The sequence below is a fragment of the Ahaetulla prasina genome, chromosome 3 (genome assembly GCF_028640845.1).
Source record: "Ahaetulla prasina isolate Xishuangbanna chromosome 3, ASM2864084v1, whole genome shotgun sequence".
Lineage (NCBI taxonomy): Eukaryota > Metazoa > Chordata > Lepidosauria > Squamata > Colubridae > Ahaetulla > Ahaetulla prasina.
The window spans coordinates 61,800,720-61,825,410 of NC_080541.1; the positions used below are offsets into that span (position 1 = coordinate 61,800,720).

The window sequence follows — 24,691 nt, forward strand, 5'->3', positions numbered from 1 at the left end:
TTTAAAAGTTAAAAAATCTAATCCAGTCCTGCGCACCTGAATAAATGTGTTTTAAGTTCACGACGGAAGGTTCTAAGGTCCGAGAGTTGGCGAAGTCCTGGGGGGAGCTCGTTCCAGAGGGCGGGAGCCCCCGCAGAGAAGGCCCTTCCCCTGGGTGTCGCCAGACGACACTGCCTAGCTGACGGCACCCTGAGGAGTCCCTCTCTGTGAGAGCGCACGGGTCGGTAAGAGGTATTCGGTAGCAGAAGGCGGTCCCGTAGATAGCCCGGCCCTATGCCATGGAGCGCTTTAAAGGTGATCACCAACACCTTGAAGCGCACCCGGAAGGCCACAGGTAGCCAGTGCAGTCTGCGCAGGATAGGTGTCACCCGGGAGCCACGAGGGGCTCCTTCTATCACCCGCGCAGCCGCATTCTGGCCTAACTGCAGTCTCCGGATGCCCTTCAAGGGGAGCCCCATGTAGAGAGCATTGCAGTAATCTAGGCGAGATGTCACGAGGGCGTGAGTGACCGTGCATAGGGCATCCCGGTCTAGAAAGGGGCGCAACTGGCGCACCAGGCGAACCTGGTAAAAAGCTCTCCTGGAGACGGCCCCCAAATGGTCTTCAAAGGACACCCCCTCATCCCCGAGGACGCCCAAGGTGCGCACCCTCTCCATTGGGGCCAATGACTGCTTCCCAACAGTCAGCCGCGGCTGCAGCTGACTGTACCGGGATGCCGCATCCACAGCCACTCTGTCTTGGAGGATTGAGCCTGAGCCTGTTTCTCCCCATCCAGACCCGACGGCTTCCAGACACCGGGACAGCACTGATAGCTTCATTGGGGTGGCCCGTGTGAAAAGTACAGCTGGGTGTCATCAGCGACAGGTGGTACCTCACACGAAGCCACTGATGATCTCACCCAGCGTTTCATATAGATGTTGAACAAGAGGGGCGAGAGAATCGACCCCTGCGGCACCCCACAAGTGAGGTGCCTCGGAGCCGACCTCTGCCCCCCCGTCAACACCGTCTGCGACCGATCGGAGAGATAGGAGGAGAACCACCGATAAACGGTGCCTCCCACTCCCAATCCCTCCAACCGGCGCAGCAGGATACCATGGTCGATGGTATCAAAAGCCGCTGAGAGGTCTAATAGGACCAGGGCAGAGGAACAACCCCTATCCCTGGCCCTCCAGAGATCATCCACCAACGCGACCAAAGCCGTCTCAGTGCTGTAACCGGGCCGGAAACCGGACTGGAACGGGTCTAGATAGACAGTTTCATCCAGGTGCAAGGGAAACTGATATGCCACCATACTCTCTACAACCTTCGCCGTAAAGCGAAGGTTGGAGACCGGACGATAGTTACTTAAAACAGCCGGGTCCAAGGCAGGCTTCTTGAGGAGGGGTCTCACCACCGCCTCTTTCAAGGCGGCCGGGAAGACTCCCTCCACCAAGGAAGCACTCGTAATTGCCTGGAGCCAGCCTCGTGTCACCTCCTGGGTGGCCAGCACCAACCAGGAGGGGCACGGGTCCAGTAAACATGTGGTGGCATTCAACCTACCCAACAACCTGTCCATGTCCTCGGGAGCCACAGGGTCAAACTCATCCCATAAAATATCACCAAGACCACCCTCGGACGCCTCCCCTGAGTCACTGCAATTTTGGTCCAGACCGTCCCGAAGCTGAACAATTTTATCGTAAAGATAACCGTTAAACTCCTCAGCACGTCCCTGCAACGGGTCATCCCGCTCCCCCTGGTGAAGGAGGGAACGAGTCACCCGAAACAGGGTGGCTGGGCGGTTATCTGCCGACGCAATGAGGGAGGAGGCGTAGCAACGCCGCATCCTCAATGCCACTAGGTAAGTCCTAGTATAGGACTTCACTAGTGTCCGATCAGCCTCGAACGGCTAGACCTCCAAGAACTCTCCAGGCGCCTTCTCTGGCGCTTCATCCCCTCAGCTCCTCGGAGAACCAAGGAGCCGTTTGGGACCTGCGCCGGGTCAGAGGCCGCAAAGGCACGACACGATCTAAGGCCCCGCCGCGCCCGCTCCCAGGCCGCAACCAGTTCCTCAGCCGTGTCGTGGGCCAGACCTTCAGGAAGTGGCCCAAGCTCCGTCCGAACCTCTCCGGGTCCATCAGGCGCCTGGGACAGAACCAACGTAATGGCTCCGTCTCCCTGCGGTGTTGAATGGCGGTCAGAAAGTCCAGGCGAAGAAGAGAGTGATCTGACCATGACAAAGGTTCAATAGCTAATTCCTTCAAATCCAGATCTCTCAACCACTGACCAGAGATAAAAATCAGATCCAGAGTGCCACCCCCAATGTGAGTAGGGCCATCAACTACTTGAGTCAGGTCCAAGGCCGTCATGGAAGCCATGAACTCCCGAGCAACTGTCGATGACGAGCCGGAAGATGGCAAGTTAAAGTCCCCCATGACTAAAAGTCTGGGGGTCTCAACTGCCACCCCAGCAAGCACCTCCAGGAGCTCGGGCAGGGCAGCTGTCACGTAGCAAGGAGCCAGGTACGCGACCAGCAAGCCCACCTGACATCTATGACCCCATCTCACAAAGAGGGATTCGCACCCGGCAATCTGAAGTACAGTGGTCTCCCTCGGCTCTAGACTCTCTCTAATCACAACCGCCACCCCACCACCCCTACCCTGGCCCCTCGGCTGATGAAATGCTCGGAAACCCGGTGGGCACATCTGAACAAAGGGCACGCCCCCTTCTGGGCCCAACCAGGTCTCCGTAACGCCCATAAGGTCCGCGGCACCCCCCTGAATAAGATCGTGAATTAGGGGGGCCTTATTGGCCACGGACCAATAAGGCCCCCCCGGACTTGCAGACATTTCAATATCTGACTAGGTAATAGCACTATTGATGGTGAACATAGGCTTTATTCTTGTGTATATACAAGAGCTTGCATTGTCAATGTTGGTGAGGTGGTTTTCTACTTGGTAGTTCCTAGATTAATTTTCTGCTTTATTGGACTGGTGTTAATTTTCTGGCCTGCTTTTCTTGCCTAATTTTATTGGCCTGCTTCTTTGGGGTTTGCTGCTGAAAAGGATGCGTTCTGATCTTTTTGTTTCCTTCTTAGAACTTTTATTATCTCTTTTGAATGGTGCTAAAATGTAGCTTGTCCTTATGTGGCTATTGATGATTGATTTGCCCGAATGCCAAATTTTCGATGAATTCCCTACTGTTTGGCTTAACTTTGTCTAGGACAGTGATGGATAACTTTTTCCGGACTGAATGCCCAAAGCACGTGCACATATGTGTGAATGCGCACATGCACGTGTGAGCCCCCAAAATGCAATGCGCACGTGGGCCCCACGCATACAACCCCCATGCATGCACAAGTGCCCTCGTATATATCCCACACACTCTGCATGTGTATACAGCCCCTGCATGTGCCCCACCCATTGCGCATGCGCGCACTCCCTCATGTGCCCCCCGCATGCATATGTGGGGGGCCCTGCATGCGCCCCACCCCCTATGTATACGCAGCAGAGATCCAAAGACCACCTGGCTGGCAGGGGGCGCGCACACATGTAAGGCAGAGCTGAGCTAGGGTGACAGCTTGCGTGCCCAAAGAGAGCTCTGCATGCCACTTCTGGCATGCATGCCATAGGTTTGCCACCACTGGTCTAGGATGTTCACATTTTCCTTCCCAGTTGAAATTATGGTCAAGTAAGTCCATGTGTTGTGAAATTAAGCTTTCATTGTGTCTTTTGACTTCTAGTTGGTGTTCATGGGCGTGCTCTGTAGGTTTGTACAGTTCTTAAATTGTACGTTATAGATAACTTCTGTTTTATTTTTCCTTTGGCCACTGGATTTTTTGGTTTCCTTAAGATGTTATGGAGGACTTTCGTTTGTGTGCTATGGTGATGTTGTATGGTTGTAAGAGTCTGTTTCTGATATGTTTTGGGGGTACCATATCTGCTAGCCTTTTTATAACTTGTGTTAGTTTTGCTGTAGTAAGTTAAGCAGTCAGGCATTTTTTGATAAACTTGCCTGGCCATCTATTTTGTTGGAAGATATTGTACAGGCATTTTCTCTGCTAATAAGAATATCCAGGAAGGATAGTACGATCTTTTTTTCTTCCCTTGTGGGTTTTATTCCTTTGTTCATTGTTATATATGTGTACTCCAAATACGTAAGATTGAACATGTCTTCTCTACATACATTAAGATTGAAATACCCGAATCATGGATCACATCTGCCCCACTACCTACTTGCAGTTTGATGGATAAATATACCAACAAATCTGAGGAACACTCATAGGATCTCTCATTCTCTCAGGACTTATAGCAGAGACTATAACACAATGTCTAGAAACAATAGCACTCCCACACATGCAACCCAAAGGATGGATCTGATATATAGACAATACCTTTGTCATAATAAAAAAGGAACCACTAACATATTTTCATAAAACTGTCTCTCACATACAATGATTTCTTCTTCAAAAGCTCTTTTTTACTAGAAGACGTTAGTTATTATTTCTGTAGAAAATCAACCAATTCAGGAACTGAACTCGTTATTCCCAAATACATGAACATCCCATATGGATTCCTTCTAATTTAATGTCCAATTATTATTTTTCATGACAGCTAACAACATTCTGAATTTGATTTATTTAAGCATTTCTATCCTACATTTAACCAGAAAGGCTCTTAAAAAGACTTCCACTCTAGGCCCGACTAATTGTATATAACTGTACATTGGATGAATTATTTGATAAGATTGTAAAAATAAAACTTTTTTATAAAAAAAAAAAAAAAAGACTTCCACTCCCTGCATGGCTTCCTGATCAATTAGACAATTCCGTCCTTTCTTAAAGTTTTATTACTTCTGAATTTCCAAGTCCTTTCTCTTATCATACTGTCCTATAAAATTGTTCATATTACATACCTGAATCATCTGCTAGCCTGCTGACTCTTTCCAATACAGCAATACAGTCTTTCTCATCATCACTCACTTCTTTCAAAGTATCCAACAAACTTCGAGCCACCATTTGCCTATAGCATGAAAAAAGCTTATTGTAATTTTAATGCATATTATTACATTGCAAGAACTTTATCTCTATTTTTTTTTTAAAAAAAACAAACAGTTATAGATTGCCAGCTACTTAATATCTGTGAGTAATCTGTGAGAAGGCCACTTTTATCCTAGCCTTCTTTGTAGAATTCAAATTAGTACATATTTTCTATTCTGTTTAGGTCTCACAACAAATCTGAATTTAAGCAGAGTTAGTATAGTAATTTTGTTCCCCTAATGCAGCACTATTGTATTGCTACAAAATTCCATACAAGTGTATAGAACTGCAACTGAGAATTCATTAAATAATTAAGTTCATTTTTATCATACATATATTTCAGTATCCTAGACTTATCTTTGTAAATAGCTATGAACATTGTAGTTCCCCTTCTTTAACCATATTTTTAAAAGTATTTGAGCTACTATTTAGTTTTCCTGTGATCATAGTAAAAGATTCTTACTATTATAATTTTATATAAAATATCATAAAATCATTGAAAGAGGGCATGCAATCCACAAAATAGAAAAAAGGTAGATTTGGGCATACATTTAATTTCAAAATGATATAATTAAATTCTCTCTTTCTTTCTCTCTTTCTCATACACACACATCACTCACACACACACACACAAAATGGCACAATAAAATATTTACTCTATTCCTTAGGCTATATACCATACCTATTAAAAATATTCTCGCTTGCAGCGTACTTGTCCAATCTTCCCAAAGGCGTCAACATTTCATCTTGTGAGACAAAGTCCAGGGCTGAAGATACAATAATCGCATCAGATTCTGAGATGTAGTCATCCACACCAACTATCAGAGACATCAGAAATATTTCTTATCATCACATTTCTCTGATTTAAAACAGATGGATACTTAAAGCCTTATGCAATAATATTTCTCAAAACTAAATCTTTCACAATGGTTTCTCTTTCAAAAGAGTTTTGGGACAATGATGCAACGACTTTTTGAAATTTAATTCTTAAATTGCATTTATTGGGGAAAATATTCTAAGTTATTTCATCAAAAAAATGTCTTTTTAAATAGAAAGGTCTTTCTGTTTTAAATATACTAAGAACATAATAATGGAGGCACTGGCAGAGGATTTTTTTTCTTTTGGAAAAGGAATTATGACATTCAGATTAATTTTCCTTCCATGTAAATATTGCACTTCATTCTAAAAAAAGATCTCCAATATCTCAAATTTCTAAACTTCAAAAGGTTACAGAAATCATGTAATATTTCTGTACAGAAATGGTAAATTAAAGCTACTTACAAAGGACTCTTTAGCCCAATGACAGTCTTTGTTTATAATTCATGTCATACTGAATAAAAAATCTATAATCATAATCTGTGTATTTACCCACTAGAATGACTGAAGATTTCAAAGGCTAGAATCTCAGCTTCATATTTAAGCCAAAGCACTGTTTATATGCAAAAGCATGACTTCCTTTATACATGAAAAAAATCTGAGGAAATCTATGAAAGAATCAACTATTGTGATGCACCATGCTTTACATAACTGATGTCAGTGCTATAGAAAATGGGTAAAACAAAGACAATATACCTATATTTTGAACTTCCTTTCAAACATGGCTAAAAATTCCAAAACATTCAGAGCTCACATTTTCCATATTTTATGAGAAAGCCTATCAGTAAATCTGCTGTTAAAATGTAGTGCTATAAAATATACAACTATATAACACCAAATTTCCATGTGAAACCAATTGTAATAATTAACTTGACCAAGTTCTTAGAAATATTTTAAGCATTATGGTTTTTAAGGATTGGATATCTTGAAGAACAAAGTAATAAAAATAATAAAATCACATGAATTATAAGCAGTTAATAAAACAAAGTAGTTTTTAAAGATCTTTGCATCAATAGTTCTCAGAATTCATTTAGCTGAACAATAATAAAATATTATCTTTTTAAAATTCAAATTGCCAATATCAGCTGGATTAAACTTTTAATGTTAAAAGAAGACCCCAAGTGGCTTATTTAAATTATAATGTTTATTTAAATGTTATTATCCATTTGGAAAATGGTTGTTATATGTCGTATTACATTTATAGTATTCTAATTATATAAAAATGAAACATCAATTCTACATACTGCAATAGGTTTCACATACTCTACAAAGTCAAAACCAAATAAACCATATTATGACCACGTCAGATTTATTAAACAAAACATGCTTAAAAGGAGGCACAGTATAAGTATATTTTGAACCAAGCATGAAATGTTTGACCAAGAATAAGGATCAAGAATAACGTTGGAAGCTTTGTCAGAAAATTAGAAAAAACTAATAAGATATTCAGTGCAAAACTGTACTAGAAGATTTAACAGCCAATTGAGTAGTATTCAAGTGACTGGTCTTGATGTTTTTAACATGTGAGAAGGGCACAGAGTTGAAGACACAATAGTTTATGAAATGAGTAGAGTGCAATGCAAAAACTAAAGAAAAATAAAGCAGGGTGAAATGCATTAGGAACAAAGTAGCAGAGCACCACAGAAGCCGAATTATTTGGGGGGAAGGCAAATTTTGAGTAAGTGAGCAGACACTGTAGTGTTATAAGAGAATCTGGCAGAAACAGTAAGAGCATTAGATTATCAGAGCATGAACCAGAATTTTAGCTGAGAGATCAAAGACATTTGTACACTACTTTGTAAAGGTCTAACTTGCAAATTGATTGAATGTGACAAGCAAAAATAATGAGAGATTAGAACAAGATGATTAGCAACATCTTCACTATAGGAGGAAAAGTAAATACCGTATATACTCGAGTATAAGCCGAGTTTTTCAGCACGTTTTTTGTGCTGAAAAACGTCCCCTCGGCTTATACTCGGGTCTATACGGCTTATACTCGAGTTTTTTTTTTTTTTTAAGCCCCTTGGCTTATACTCGAGTATATACGGCTTATACTCGAGTTTTTTTTTTTTTCTTTTTTTCACATTTTACCGGAAGCCCTGCCGGTGCAGTGAGAGGGCGGGACGGGGGAGCCGCCAGCCTTCTCAGCTGAGGGAGGGAGGGTTTCCCCAACCGGTAGGTGCCTCATTTCCCACCCTCGGCTTATACTCGAGTCCCCAGTTTACCCCAGTTTTTGGGGTAAAATTGGGGACCTCGGCTTATACTCGGATCGGCTTATATTCGAGTATATACGGTAGTTATTTCTGTCTTGAGAAAACATTATTTGAATTTCAAGCAGCAGTAAGATATTCAAGGATATACCAGACAGAAAAATGCAATGGGAAGGAAAGGAAGAGAACTAAGTTACAGAGGTAGAGTAAGTCAAAGTCCTCACCATATACTGTAAATGGTAAAGAAAATGACAGTCTAAGATAGTTAAGCTAGAAAAACGTATAAGGCAACATTTAGTCTAAGTCACTCATACTAAAGAATTCAATTCACCTCTTGCAGAAATTAAAAGTACTACCCACAAAATCTGTTGAAGACAAACTGAATCAAGCCATGAGATATCTATACTATTTAAATCTATATTCTATAGGCTAAAAATTATCTCTCATAAAAAAGGGAAAATAATTACAAATAATTACAAGTTTACATTTGTAAACCATCCCATTTAATACTTATGCAGCTATGCAGACAATTCAACTAGAACCATTATTTCTTTCCGTGTCAACCTGAACATAGAACATAGTATTAATGTACCTTCACAACACAGAACTAAAGTTGGACTGTGTTTGTAAGCAAAATGCCACATCAAATAAGCCGCAGAGTTATATAGTACTGTTGTAATCCTTAATGCAGTGTGTAAAAAGCATAAAACCTATGTTCATTTATATAAAAAGAAGTGTCCTACTATATCAATCAAAGACTTCTTAGGTCCTGCATTCTGTTTCCCCACAGCAGTTAAGATATGAGAGGAGTCTGTAAGTATATCAGCACTCTTCCTATTCTCTGGAATCTGGTAATGAAAAACCTATTTCTAATGCTGTATACATGCACTGATAAACATCTCCATATACTGTAGATGTGCCTTTATAGTTTCCTCTCTGAAAGCGACAAAAAGAAGAAATAGAAAGCAAAATAAATGCATGATATGAGAGGGGAAAAAAAACATATCTAAAACTAGTTTGTGCAAATTGAGTAAATAGCTGTGGTTCTCATTTCTACCACATCAATTTATCAATTCATATATTTCTCCATAAGTATTTCCAATCACTTTTGAAGCATAAATAAATGGATGACATCACATCTTTAGGAAACCAATTCCACAGGTTAAATATATGCTTTGTGAACATTATTTCTTCTTGACAATTATGAACACCCTACTATTCAGTAACCTCAGTTTCTAGAATTACAGTAAGAGAAAAAATTGTCTATAACTGTGTAACTATCATATGCTCACTTCAGTGTTCTAACCTAAAAAGTCCAAACATTGCAAGCTTCACTTGCAATGAGCCAGAATTATGAACTACAAGTTAATTAGCAGTGTGTTACTGAATGCTACCAGTTCTTCTTGCCAATGGACAACAATTTGTGTGTGTGTGCATGTTTATGTTTTGCTGCATTAGGTGGCCCAGCAACTCTGGCAAAGAACACATCATAACAATAACATAACATAACATAACATCAGAGTTGGAAGGGACCTTGGAGGCCTTCTAGTCCAACCCCCTGCCCAGGCAGGAAACCCTACACCATCTCAGTCAGATGGTTATCCAACATTTTCTTAAAAATTTCCAGTGTTGGAGCATTCACAACTTCTGAAGGCAAGTTGTTCCACTTATTAATTGTTCTAACTGTCAGGAAATTTCTCCTTAGTTCTAAGTTGCTTCTTTCCTTGATCAGTTTCCACCCATTGCTTCTTGTTCTACCCTCAGGTGCTCTGGAGAACAGCCCGACTCCCACTTCTCTGTGGCAGCCCCTGAGATATTGGAACACTGCTATCATGTCTCCCCTGGTCCTTCTTTTTGTTAAACTAGACATACCCAGTTCCTGCAACCGTTCTTCATATGTTTTATCCTCCAGTCCCCTAATCATCTTTGTTGCTCTTCTCTGCACTCTTTCTAGAGTCTCAACATCTTTTTTACATCGTGGCGACCAAAACTGGATGCAATATTCCAAGTGTGGCCTTACCAAGGCATTATAAAGTGGTACTAGCACTTCACGTGATCTTGATTCTATCCTCTGTTTATGCAGCCCAGAACTGTGTTGGCTTTTTAACAGCTGCTGCACTGCTGGCACATATCTAGATGGTTATCCACTAGGACTCCAAGATCCCTCTCACAGGTACTACTATTGAGCAAGGTACCACATATACGGTACTGGTGCATTTTGTTTTTGGCCTAAATGTAGAACCTTACTTTTTCACTGTTGAATTTCATTTTGTTAGATAGCCCAATGTTCAAGTCTGTCAAGATCTTTCTGTAACTTGAGCCTATCTTCTGGAGTGTTGGCTATTCCTGCCAGCTTGGTGTCATCTGCAAATTTGATGAGTTCCCCATCTATCCCTCGTCCAAGTCATTGATGAAGATGTTGAAGAGTACTGGGCCTAAAACAGAGCCTTGGGGTACTCCACTGCATACTTCCTCCATGTGGATGTAGTTCCGTTGAGGACTACACGTTGAGTGCGGTTGGTCAGCCAGTTACGAATCCATCTGGTGGTGGTGCTGTCTAACCCACATTTTTCTACTTTATCTAGTAGTAGGTTATGGTCTACTTTATCAAATGCTTTACTGAAGTCCAAGTAAATTATATCAACAGCATTCCTCTGGTCTACTAATTTTGTCATTTTGTCAAAGAATGCGATAAGATTAGTCTGGCATGATCTGCTTTTGACAAACCCATGTTGGCTTTTGGTTATTACTTTGTTTGCTTCTAGGTGTTCGGTGATTCGTTGCTTGATTATCTTTTCCAGAATCTTCCCGGTATTGAGGTCAGACTGATAGGTCTGTAGTTTCCTGGATCTGTTTTTCCTTTTTGAAGATGGGAACTACATCAGCTCTTTTCCAGTCCTCTGGCAGCTCCCTGTGCTCCAGGATATTTGAAAGATATAGTTCAGTGGTTCTGAGATCACGTCTGCCAGTTCCTTCAGAACCTTGGGGTGTAATCCATCCGGTCCTGGTGATTTGAACTCGTCTAGGGTAGACAGGTGTTCACTTACCATTTTCTTCCCTATTTTAACTTGTGTTTCTAATCTGTTTTTGTAGTGCTGTTTTGATAGGTTGGATTGTTTTTCCTTTTGTGTAAAGACAGATGCAAAATATGAGTTAAGTAGATCTGCTTTCTCCTGTTGCTTGTCATCTTCTTGCCACTTTCTCCCAGCAATGGGCCAATTGTTTCCTTGACTTTTTCTTGTTTTTAACATGTTGGAAGAAGCTTTTTATTATTTTTACTTTTGTCGCTAGCCTTTGTTCATTGTGAGCCTTAGCTTTCCTCACTTCATCTTTACAGGCTCGGGCTATTTGCTGATATTCTGCCTTAGTTATTTGCCCCTCTTTCCATTTTTTATATTTGTCCTTTTTGTCTTTCAATTTGTCAGATAGTTCTTTATGCATCCATGCTGGTTTCTTTTGTGATCTACTATTTTTCTTCTTCATTGGTATTGTGTTAGACTGTGCTTTTATAATCTCACTTTTCAAAATTTCCCAAGCTTCTTGAGCTGTTTTCCCCCTGAGGATTCTCATCCATTGAATCCTTCTCAAGATCTCTCTAAGTTTATTGAAATTAGCGAGCCTAAAGTCCAAGACTCTAGTTTGACTTTGTTCTACTACTTGTATTTGCTTAATGTTGAATTCCAATATTGCGTGGTCACTTGCCCCCAAGGTTCCTGTAGCTTCAACACCTTCTATCATTTCATCTCTGTTAGTGAGAATTAAGTCCAATATGGCTGACCCCCTTGTCGCCTTCTCTATTTTTTGGGAAACAAAGTTGTCTGCTAGGTTTGTTAGGAACCTGTTGGATCTTCCACTTGGTGCAGAGTTTGTTTCCCAGTTGATGTCAGGGTAGTTAAAATCCCCATTACTACTGTGATGTGCTTCCTACATACCTTAGTTAGCTGACTAGCAAAAGTTCATCTACTTCCTCTGTTTGGTTGGGTGGCCTATAGTATAGACCTATGGCAATATCGTTTTCACCCTTTTATATTGACCCAAATACATTCAAGATGATTTTCATCATTGTTGTGCTCTATTTCTGTAGAGATGTAGTTATTTCTTATATATAGTGCAACTCCACCTCCTCTTTTATTTGGTCTATTTCTTTTAAATAATTTATATCCTCTAGCTGTATGTTCCATTTGTCAGTTTCATCCCACCAAGTTTCCGTAATGGCAACAATATCATATCTACCCTCATTTACTTGGATTTCTAATTCACCCTGTTTATTCCTCATACTCTGTGCATTGGTGTATAGACATTTGAGTCCATTTGGATTGATCTTGTGTTTACTGTCTACATAACCTGTGTTGACTGCCCCTACTTTCATGCCACCTGTTGGTTTAGTGCACATGGTATGGCACTCACTGTTAAATGCTTGGTTTTGCTTGATAGCATGGTTGATAGTCTTACCCATACAGACATCTATGTTACATGCACTGATAACCCTTTTAGTTTTCGATTGCTGGGGACAGAAATTTTCTATATCAGTTAATTCTCTGTCCCCACTGTTCAGTTTAAATGTTTATCCAGAAAATCTGTGAATGTATTGCTAAGTAACTCAGTCCCTTTCTTTGATGGATGCAATCCATCTCTTTTGTACAATTTTTCATTGGACCAGTTGCAGACATCATGACTAATAAAACCAAAGCCTTCCCTTTTACACCACTCCTTTAGCCACACATTAAACTCCACTACACGCTGGCCTTTACCTTTTTGTTCCTTATGTACTGGTAAAACCTCTGAAAAGTTAAGCCTACAACCTATGCTATTAAGTTCATACCCTAAGCTCTGGAAATCATTCTGCACAGAAAGCACATCCTTTTGGGACAGATCATTTGTGCCAAGGTGTATAATAGCATCAACATCAGAATCCTTACTGGCATTCTTGACTATCTTAAGAATACGTCTCTTGTCTCTGCTGGCAGTAGCACCAGGTAGACACCTGACGTCTTTCAAAACCTCCATATCCTTTCCTAAATTTACATCCTTTACAATTGAATCACCAATCAGAAGGTGGCTTCTCTTTTTGGATACCTTGCTCTTCTTGTGTGACCGATCTGTAATACTTTTTAAACAATTCTGATATCATTCCAACTGAAGTTTGCCACTGTAACCTAAGTTTATAGAGGAGCACTTCTAGTATATTGGATCACTTTATGGAATTCTTTCACAATGGTCCCTACTGTACAATATAATTTGGTAAAAGAGAGGAACAGCACTGCAGAGCATTCCAAGTGCACCCACACCACAATTGTTAAAAAGTAAGGATACTATTTACTTTCAATCTCTTTCCAAAAACTGAATTTGTTTTATAGTAGTTACACATTATGGCAATGGTTTCACTAAGCAGGTTTCTCACCAAATCTAATGATAGGAGGATAGAGTATTAGGATTATTTATTTTGAAGTGCATTATTTTAAAATGCTAAGCAAGCATATTTGCACAGTGGGGCTTCCAGTTGCTCTCTGGGACAGATGTTGAGAGCTTTGGAAATTCTTTGTAGCGCTTCATAATCTCTTTTTTGCTTTTTAAGCTAATGCCTAATGCTTTACAGAATCATCCCATTAATGAGGAGGGAAAATCTGCAATGCTAGAAATGGTTTCCTTTTTGAAACTTTCCAGCTTAGATTTTTCTGTTTCTTAAAAGCTAATGAATATGCACCTACTGTACATTATTAAGTCACAGTTATTTCAAAACAGTTTTTTTTTAAAGTTAGGTCTTCAAGTTAAATTGATTCCTGATGAAACTATGTTTTTTCTTGGCAGCAATACAGAAATGGTTGCCATTGTCCCTTCTAGGCTATTTCTTTCAGAAACCATTTGCAATTGCGTTCTTCCTAAGCTAGTCTACAAAAATGTGGATTTTGGTGATCTTATACTGATGCACTAAATGTGTTTCATTCTGCTTAGCTTTTTCCAGATTATATCAGATTTATCAGGTATGCTAGCTTCTGTAATTTGAAAGTATTTCCAATAATATTAATAAAACAAATCCTAAATAAAAACTTTGAATTTGTTTAAATTTATATTTTCAATTTTGTAAGTCCTCATTTCATTTAAATCTGTATTTTCGCTTCAGTCATTTTGAGCTAATGTTTTAAAAAAAGGTATTTTCAGATATAAATGCTATGTGTAAAACTAACATGCCTTAAGTTAAGACTCACATTAATGGAAATTAACTTATGTAAATCAGCGGTGCATCATTATACTTTAAACATGAGGCCACATTATCTGATTCTTTGAGATCTATACTCTTTTAAGATTTATTTACAGAGAATATATGAGAAAATTTGGCATCAGCTTCTTAGTTTCTACATAACTCACAACTAAAACTAAGAAATATTCAATGGAAAACTGAAGTAAACATACTGGTCCATGTTTCATTCGTTAATTCATTCATCTCACATCGTTCAAAAGTATAAATTTGTATTTGTTTTTGTACATACTTTCTATAAAAATACTGAGCCATGAAATGCTGTACAGTAAAACTAAAACTAAAGCTAAAACTAAAGCATTTAATCACTTTACAGATATTTTAAACGTTTTTGAAAATCCAATTACAGAGAAGTCTTACAAAATACCCTCTATTTCCAAAAAGGTGGTTGATTCTGATTCTTTCAGGTGTATGCCATCAGTGGAATCCCCTTCAGCCATTTTGACTACACTACCAATCTAACAAGGCTTCTCCTAATACAGTCTTCTTGCAAGAGGAATGCTTATAGCAAGTAAAAAAAAGCATCTCCATTATTGCATTTTTTTGAGTGAACAATGGGAAGATGAAATTCCCAATATTAACTCTTTTTACAGAGATAGGTATTCCAGCTGTCTCCACATGCTTTCTTATTTGTACTTCAGCTCTATAGTATAGATGTAAATCAGGTTTTTGTTACTGACTTAATGGTAGATACATCACAATGGGACCCCCTGATGCAAGGTTAGGCCTTTTTTGCATTATCATAAATTGCTGATAGTCTTCCACGTCTATGTTTATAAAGATTTGTAAAACATTTAAGTCTACTTTGAAGCAAAAGGGAACACATAAATTAATAAAATATTTCTTTTAAGAAAAGTGATCATTTCATACAAAGACAATTATTTTGAAAGATGATACTAATATGATTGAAACTTTTTAAAAGTTTAAGTAATTTTTTCAAAGGATTTTTCAGATAATTGTAACATGAATACAGCAAATCAAGCATATTTTACTTAGCTACGATAATTATTTTTCAGTATTATTTCAGCATTATATTTAATATTTTTTATTTAAATACTATGTTTAAACCACTATTTTTCTGTTCAAATATCTCAGTTCAATTTAGCTCAGTTTAGTTTAATGCTATGAATAGAAATAGCATTTCAGATATTTATACAGTATAACATATTAATCAGTGGTGAAATGTAAAATTTGTTACTACCAGTTCTGTGGGCGTGGCTTGGTGGTGGGGGTAATGTGACTGGGTGGCCGTGGCCAACTTTTTTTTTTTTACTTTTAAAAGCATTTTTTCTACAACCTCTTCAGCTGAAGAGGTAGAAAAAAATGCTTTTAAAAGGCTCTGACAATCCCAGCTGAGTTGCCTGATCGTCAGAGGCTTTTTGTTTTCTTTGAAAAGCATTTTTTTGCCTTTAAAAGAAAAAAAAAGCCTCTGACGATCAGGCAACTCAGCTGGGATTGTCAGAGCCTTTTAAAAGCATTTTTTACAACCTCTTTGGCCGAAGAGGTTGTAGAAAAAATGCTTTTAAAAGGCTCTGGAGATCCCAGCTGAGCCACGCGATCATCAGAGCCTTTTTTTCACTTTTAAAAGCATTTTTAACATGCTTTTAAAAGTAAAAAAAAAAGCCTCTGATGATTGCGCGGCTCAGCTGGGCATGGGGGGCAGGGATTTTTGCTACCGGTTCTCCGAACCATCCGCCACCATTGCTATCAGATCAGATGATCTGGTCCAAACCGGGAGCATTTCACCCCTGATGTTAATATATTATAGATTATTAAACAGATATGATGAACATGATGAACATTCATTTAAAGTATTGGAAATTTCTCCTATTTTCACAGCACTATAATTATTTAATGATAATAAGTCAATATTTTTTTTTATTATTATTATTATTATTGATAATAAATCAATATTTTTATAATGAAAACATGAAATAAGCCAGAATTTTAGTGTGTTTTTTACTGCAAGGTTTCTAATTTCAATTTCTAATTGGGGAAAATCATACAAAAAATGCTGATATTTTATTATCTTACAACTACTAATAATTTGGGCTGAAAATTCAGTAACTTTAGAATGGTTCAAGAAGAAGAATATAATTGTCAGCATGCAAACTATACAATAGTACATAATACATGTAATTTAGTTACAAATGATAGTGGATCTCTTTCCTGTCTTTATAACTACTATACAAAATTAGGTATGTTATCTGACAAATGTTAAAATCATCTAATGACCACAAAAGTTAATAAAACTAATGTACTTTGTCTCTGTAAAAAGTGTAATAATGGAAAATATTGTTGTGATCCATCAGCAGCCTACGGAGCTGTTGGCGGAATCGGACTGCGATAAGCCTGTTCCTAATGCCCGCATGAGGCGAGCTGCCAGAAGGCAGGAGCAGCTGAAGCAGAGAGGTCACCTCGGGAGTAGGGCCAAGAGATGATTGGAGCCTCCCATAAGGTTTAAAAGGAGACCAGCACCGGTGTCTCAGTTTGCCGGAAAGCAACGTTGCAACTGCACTCTTTGCTCTGTTCTCTGCTCTGGACATTTATCAGAAAGGACCTTGGCAGTTATCCAAACTGAACTCAGGTTTGTGATAACCGAAGAATGTTTGTTTGTTGATAAAGCCTTTGTTTTGTTTCGAGTTACCCGGCGCTGGAAATGAATTAATTCCTAGATGTTTGAATAAAGTGTATTTTAACTAAGGACTGCATTTGTTGCTACCTGCTCAGGTCTGGGTCACAACAAATATGACCTATCACTGTGAAGGTGAACCTATGGCATGTGTGCCAGAAGTGGCATGCCAGCCGTCGCCCATTGCTGTCCTGGGTTCCTTCGTGCATATGGGAGCACCAGAAACCAGAAGACCAGGTGACCAGTGTGCATGTGCACACCAGAAACAGGAAGCTCGGCTTCCTGGCGACCACATGTGTGGCGGGGAATTGCTCTTCCAGTTTCTGGCACTCCTGCACATGCGTGCCCAGGAACTGCTATTCCAATTTCCAGTGCTCCGCCATGCACACTCCCTTTTCGGCACTTGGTGCCAAAAAGGTTCATCAACACTGACCTCATTTTAATATTCCAGTGGCTCCAGAACCACAAGGGGAAATGTATTCATTAAAAAGAATGCCTTGTAAAATGTTTTTTAATATTTTGACATAGTTAAAATTATAAGGTACCAAACTGGTTCCCAACAGAGGTCAGCTTTCAGGATTCAATTTTTTTGTATATTCTGCCTAAATTAAATATTCTGCATCCAAAATGTTTCCTAAGAATCTCTCTAACCCTCTCATAAACTATGTATAACAAACTCTGGTAAAAGGCCATATGGCAGCAGTTTCCTTAGAATTGCTGTTTTATAATTTGTTTGAAAATCCCTCGCAGAGCCAGCCAAACTAAAAAAAGGTTAGCAAAAAACAAAATAACCTTGTTAAACCTGTTTATTAATGGAGGAATAGAAGGTGGAAAGATAGTGTTCTCAAAAATGACTAACTGGAATACATTTTTTAGAGATTAGAAATTGTGCGTAAAATAATTTTAGAGTACAAACTCTCAGATGACAAAGTAAAGAACTTAGCCTTCTTCTTTCCTAAGGCATGAAATGCCACACCTAGGAACACAAAAAATTGTATATTGAATTCTAGGCTAAAATACCCACCAACCAGTCTCTACTAGGGGTTCAACTTATAACATACAATTCAATTCACTGGCATTATCAGTGCCTCACTTATGGCCAGGTAAAAATTCTACCTTTATCCATAAATCTCTGAGTACAGATAAAGTATTTTGATGAACATTTCTATAGCCTCTGTATAGAGGGCCAAGACAGCTGCACTACTCAAGGAACACACAGGGTACAATGTTCAGAATAAAACATGTAAGAACAAGAAATAATGTGTTCTCAGTTGAAGAACTTTGGCACAAAGATGACTTTTACAGGAAATGAAGCTAATATAGATTTCAAACACGTCAAGCACTCATTAAAAGATACTCCTCTTTGATAAAATTTTCCCACTGTAACTCTAATAATCAAGAAAGTAAAGGCATGAAAGCTCATACGACAAATGCCACTTTCATGCGTTAGCAAAGGAAGAGAGAAAACAACCCTGTGAATATTAATGTGAATTCAGCTGTACAAGATGAATGCTAGAACATTGTTTACAATTAGAAAGCAATTTTACTTTCCCCTAAAATTGCCCTTACAAATTAGAAACTTTGCAAGAGAAACTCTTGTTACACAGAAATTCAATCTAAAAGTTAACGGCCAGGAAATAATTACATACAATGTATGTCTCCAGGCAGATGGCATTGGAGTCACCCAAAAAACATGTTATAATAAACAATATCAAACTGTTTTACATCTTTATTGGTGATATATATAATTCAAGTACAATCACTTCTGATTTTTTCATTGTTAGTTCACTTTTCCATTATATCAAGTATCTCCATTTAGTGCCTATGGAGGCAAATATACTCAATCTATGCTTGCCAAGCCCCGTACCTGTCAATTATTAAAACAAATAAAAGATTTTTTAAAAAATAAATAAATTGATGTTCTGCACAGCTAACCGCTATATTCTATATTTCACATCCAAGAACTCTTTGTATTCCTTATAGCTAATCTTACAGGAGGGGGAAATGTTAAGTTTCTACAACTTCTACTTTTTAAAATAAACATCCAGACTTGTCCAGAAAACAAATAAAGGCTAATTGAGGGGATTATGAGTACTGGCTGAACAACACACAATGCTACAGAGCTATCTTGTTGTTTTGTCTTCTGAGATTTCTTATTTCATTAGCCAGTCAAAATGAATCTGATAGTGTTCAAATGGACAAGCCCTCCTGCATGGTGGCCTTTTTAAAGAAGTTTCTATATCATGATATCAAAATGCTGAATGCACAAATTGACTTTAAAAAGTTCAAGTCTCTAAGGCATAATTCACAGATATTCCAAACCTGACTGATAATAAATAATAACCTTCAGATGAATGGTAGGGAATTCTGGCTCTCTGACCAAACATATCATGAAAATAAATAGGCTGGGAAAGGCTACAAATTTTCATGGATTGTTAGCATATTTGCTTCTTTTTAAAAGATACTCACACTTTTCCAGGAATTAACAGATTACAATCTGTTTAAAATTAACAACAAATACAATCTATTTCAAGCAACTTACACCTGTTTTTAAGTAAATACATTTCTTGCATTAATTACAGTCCTTCCAATTGGCAGCAAGTCTCAAAAGGAAATCCGTTTTACCCCCACCCAACTGCAAACACATCGCCAAATTTATTTAAAATTGAAATTAACTTGCATTTTTTCTAAAACTGAAGCAAAATATAATGCAATGCAAATAAATATTTATTTGAACTGGACATCCTCCTTTTCTGTACAGCCCCTACTTTCCACTACCCCTGAGCCATTACTAAGCTTTCTATATCTCTCCAGAGTAGATTTTGGGTACATAAAGAATTATTTCTGTTTGCACTGTAGAAACAGTTATTCTATCCAAAAAACTAGTTATTTTACTCAAGGTCAAAGACCCCGCATTTAAAAAAAATTCTTTATAGAAAGTAAACTGTTCTTCAATGCATCAACTAGCCCAAAAACGAATACAGCCAAACTCAGGCAAGGGATGAATTAAACATATCAACATTATAACCAGGAAGAAAACCAATTCCTGTGTTTCTATGTTAAACCAATTTCCGTGGCAAGAAATAAACAACTCCCTTCAAAGGCAGGAGTAGTAAAGTGGAAGCTCAGAAGCACCACATGACCTACATCACATTCATCAAAAGACTGGCAACCATGCTATTAAGCCCAACCAACCCATCAAATTCATAGCATTCCCCATTTTCACTTCACGGCCTGCCAAGGAAGTAAAGGCACCCACAGATAATTTTGCAAGCCATGCAGTACGTCTAAATGCCCTCAAATGGGGGGAAATAGCCCGGACAGCTGGGCTTGGCTACTTCCTCCCACAATGCAACTTGGGCCGGCCTCACGATTTCAAACCCTCCATTCACGGAAACAAAATTAAGACGAGGTCAACAATACTCCTCTGCCCCTCCCGTCTTTCATCCAAGGCACCAACCGCGCTTGAAAAGAGATGGGTTCCCTCTCCCCATTTCTTTCAAGACTCGGGGGGCACCCAGAGTTTCCGGGTGAGAAGGAAGCGGGCCCGCCCCCCGGCCCTCCCCAGTTAGCAGCAGAGCTGGGACGGCCTTCCATGTGCAAAGGGGGAAGGCGGCGGGGCGGCTGGGGATACTCACATCCGTCTATCTCCTCCTGAACGTCCTCCTGGAGCAGCGACAGATCTGGGCAGGCGGATTAAGACAAAACAAAAGGCAACGTGAATTCTCGCCGAGGGACTCCGCGAGGCGCCCTCCCCGCCCCCCTCCAACCCACCCCAGCCTCATTACGAGCTCCTTTTGGCACCCGACCCCACACCTCGCCCCCTCCTCACATTCACACTCTGAGGGAAGAGAGACGGAAGGGGGACGCCTCCCTCTGCCAACAAATCCCACAAGCCCTTCCTACCTCACTGTGCCTGAGAAACGCGAGCGAGCCGCATAGCTTTTTTCAAAAGAAGAGGGGGAAAAAACACACCCCACACTTTCACCATAGTTGCACAGGCGCACACCCCATGCAACTCGGGCAGAGAGGCCCCAGATACCCCACCCAAATCGGGGAGATGCCTTGGGGGTCTCTCTCTCTCTCTCTTTAAAGCGCCGCTGCCTTGTCTTTTGGGACTTATTTGTTTCGAGGAGGGGGCTCTCGCAACGGGACGATGGGAGTGGGGGAATTGGGGTGGAAGGGAGGTGCTACCTACCCGCCATGTTCCTGCAAACCTCCCCGCCTGTTCCAGGGGCTACATTTAACCGCAAGGGCAGCAAGAAGCGAGGGCTGAGGGGAAAGACGGCTGGCTTGAGGCCTTTGGGCCCAGGCGCGTTTCAGGGCGTCCCCGGGAGAGTCTCACACCGAGCGAGCCAGAGAGGGAGGGGTCTGAGTCGGACACAAACGGTTGCCCCCGCCTCCGCCAGGGAGGGAAGGCAGGCAGGCAAGCAGGCGGGCGAGCCTGCCTCAGACAAGCTGAGCAGCTATGCTTTTCGCCTCTCCTCCGACTGACTCACCGCAGCCTCGAGAGCCGCCTGAGTCGGGCGCAGCCCTGTAAGAGCGGTTTATCCCGGCCGGACAGGCCCAGCCGGTATCGGTAATGCGGAATGAATGGCTTTAGCCCGCTCGGGGGGAAAAGGCACATGGCACATTGGCGCGCCCCTCCCAAGGTCCAGCTCTTGTCCTGAGAATGGCTTCACTTGACTCGGACCCGACCTAGTCTCCCCACCACCCACCACCCGTCTCCCTTCAAATTGGTTGAAAGACATGAAATTTGAGATGTTCGTCTCTCTGGCCCTGGTGGGCACTGGCACCGTGTCATAGTTGAGCTTGAAGATTGTTAGGTGTCCTTTACACACTTTCTCTTTCTTGGATCAGACACTCGTTTTCCCACCCCTTGTGAGCAGATGTTCTCTTGGCATTGGCCGTGTTGTCACTGACTTCATCTTTCTCTTGTTGAATGCTTTTAACTTCTATCTAGGTTACCTTAGAAGCTTTTTATTATGTAGTACTATTTTCCTATGTAGAATATGCTGCATTAAATTTAACTAACAATAAACTGGAATGATAAAATTTAACTCACTATTTTAACTGTAGGTGACCCCTTTGGTTTATAAGATGGCAAATGGAGCTATTGATGTCTGGCACAGCAATAAATGGATTAAACCATTATGATGTCATTCTATGAAGAACTACCTTTCAGAATTGGTGTCACAATGCAGCAAATTCATGCTTTATCTTATCTCTTGGCAAAATAAGAAATTGTACAAAAAAATAATCTGAAACTATAGTTTGGAATGCAAACTACTATGCGAAGGAAAGACACATTAATAATAAGAATCCTTAGGTTCATATACACTGAGATTGAAGAGAGAACAATTTGAAAAATAGCTACTATAGTCTAATGGTCAGAAATATTGTCAGATAGGAGTTCCCTGATTGAAATGTCATATAGCCACATTAATGTGCTATTTTTCTTTCTTTTCTGCAGAAAAGTATGCTGGCATAAAATTTGCTACTTCGGTTGCTAGCTCTGTTCTATCACAATAATGAGCTGATGACTATTGCTATCCTTACTGTTTTAATGCACAACACTTTAAAGAAAAGGATTGGTGGACTCCTCCACCATGCATCACCTGCCAACAAGAAAACAGCCACCAATCACTTTGTCTAATGTGAGATGAACTAGTATAGAGAAGTACTTGGTGTAGCATGCTTAGTTACCTATCAAATTGTCTAATTAATAGGTTGCAGACCCCAATGTGCTCAGTGCCTATGCTGTATCAGGTTATATGGCATTCTTATGAAAGGGCTGAATCTGTGTTCAAATAACTGGCAAATAGGTTTTAGGCATGGAAGAAAGAGGGGTGGAAGCAGCAGAGAGCGATTGATAATGAACAAGTTCCACCTGGTAATGCTGCAAAGGCATGCCACTGTTGGCAAAGAGCAGTATCAGAAATTAGACCAAAAATAAAAAAAAATACAGCCATATGTATACAGCAGAAAAGATATAATGTACTCTGCAATGACAGAACCAGCCACAGACAACAATTAGAAGCTGGCTGTCTCTTCTAGTTTATATCAACTTTGCAGCAGAGGACTAGCCCTTTCTTAAAGAAGCACTATTTTTAAAAAAATAGATATAGGTCTTTCATGATAAACATGAAATCCTTATTTAAAAAACAGGTGCAGCTCTCTTTAAAAAGATGAAACCAATATTTATAAGAAGGTTGCATTGCCTTATTAATGTTACAGAAAGGGCCTGGCAGACATCACTTAGGTAGATGCCTTCGCGGAAGCCGCCTATCTGCTTACCCCCTTAGACCATGCAAAGATGGCTATGGAGGATAATTCTTAGAGGTCATAACAAAGAGGATGTACCTTCAGAAATTTAGGAGCTGGGCAGATTCTATATTTCACAATATTACAACATCAATGAAAAGTACAAGATATGTCATTTTCCCATTGGCAAAAAGTGCATTGGGAGAAAAGGGGGAGCACTATTTTAACATAGGAATAGTTAAAATTTGCTTCAGTTGTAGCATGGAAATGGAATGAAGGCAATGTTATAAGGGCATAATATAATGAAAATCAGTAGTGAGATAGCGTTTGTCCTTCAATTGCAAGTATGATAAATCAAGGGTAAAACTTAAATGAAATTTTAAAGCTAATATGTAAAGTAAGGCTTATGTTATAGATCAGCTAATAATTTCACCCATTTCTAATCCATCATATAGAGACAATAATATTGGATTACAATCTATAATACAGATAAAATACTTAGTAATCAGTCAAAGTTAGGATGGTCCCCCCCCAAAGGTACTTATGTCCGAGTTCTGACATTCCAATGGCTGGGCCCCCTCTGTAGTCATGTGACCTCATTTCAGGGACTTCGCAACTGGCCCACATTTACAACCATTTGCAGCGTCCTACAATCATGACATCACATTTTATGATCTTTTTGCCAAAAACTGCCTTTACTTCCAGTTTTCAGCAAAAATGTCTCATTACAAATGATTCATTTAATGACCATTGCATTAATGACTTCTATATTTGCTACCTCAACCTTCTTGTAAAACTATGCGCTACTGTGGTTATAGTTTCTCTTACAAAAGAAGGAAATTTGTATAGTCAGATACAGGTATGGTATCATTACATTTTCTGTATTACAATCTTACCATGGGCCATTTGAAAGTTGTTCTATGTAGCACATAATCTGTAGTACCTATCCCGGAGAAGAAGGGAGGTGGGGGGGTTGAGTTTAGTATAGGTATCATTAACAACTATCCAGATTGCAATATTGTAAAATGGAGCAAATAATAAAACTTCAAAAACTATATCATGAAAGTCCAAGAGCTCTCTCATATTAAAAATCATAATTAATACATTAACTATGTACATCTGCCTTTATTTAATTAAAACCTGCCTGCCTATTTATATTCTTCCCATGTCAAGAATATTGCGTAAAATACCGATAAAACAATTTAAAACATCTTTTCAAACTTGTTCCTGCGTGCTGGAATGCCATACCGCTTAAGACTAGGTTAACCCCAACTTCACTTATCTTTTGGAAAGACTTAAAGACCAAGTTGTTTTTCCATGCATGGAGGTAGTCAGGATAAATGAACCCACACTGCTGGTATATGTTGTGTTCATTAGCCACTTTTTGTTTCAGTTGGTTGTGAAATATATTCTTACTGTGTTTTTTAATTTTCACAGTT

General features: G+C 39.7%; 1 protein-coding gene across 3 annotated transcripts in view; it reads right to left on the reverse strand.

The window, feature by feature from the left end:
• PPP4R1 (protein phosphatase 4 regulatory subunit 1) overlaps nucleotides 1-21,329 on the reverse strand; it is a 49,960-nt gene extending 28,631 nt beyond the window's left edge. For 2 of the 3 annotated variants that reach the window (XM_058174323.1, XM_058174322.1), the window contains exons 1-4: nucleotides 21,187-21,329; nucleotides 20,627-20,671; nucleotides 5,697-5,832; nucleotides 4,891-4,997 (exon numbers count right to left, since the gene is read on the reverse strand). In XM_058174323.1, the coding sequence (XP_058030306.1) occupies nucleotides 4,891-4,997; nucleotides 5,697-5,832; nucleotides 20,627-20,671; nucleotides 21,187-21,193 (295 nt within the window). In that variant the 5' untranslated portion in view covers nucleotides 21,194-21,329. The remainder of the gene's footprint in view (nucleotides 1-4,890; nucleotides 4,998-5,696; nucleotides 5,833-20,626; nucleotides 20,672-21,186) is intronic. The other variant, XM_058174324.1, reaches the window with a different exon arrangement.
• Between the last annotated feature and the right edge of the window lie 3,362 nt (nucleotides 21,330-24,691).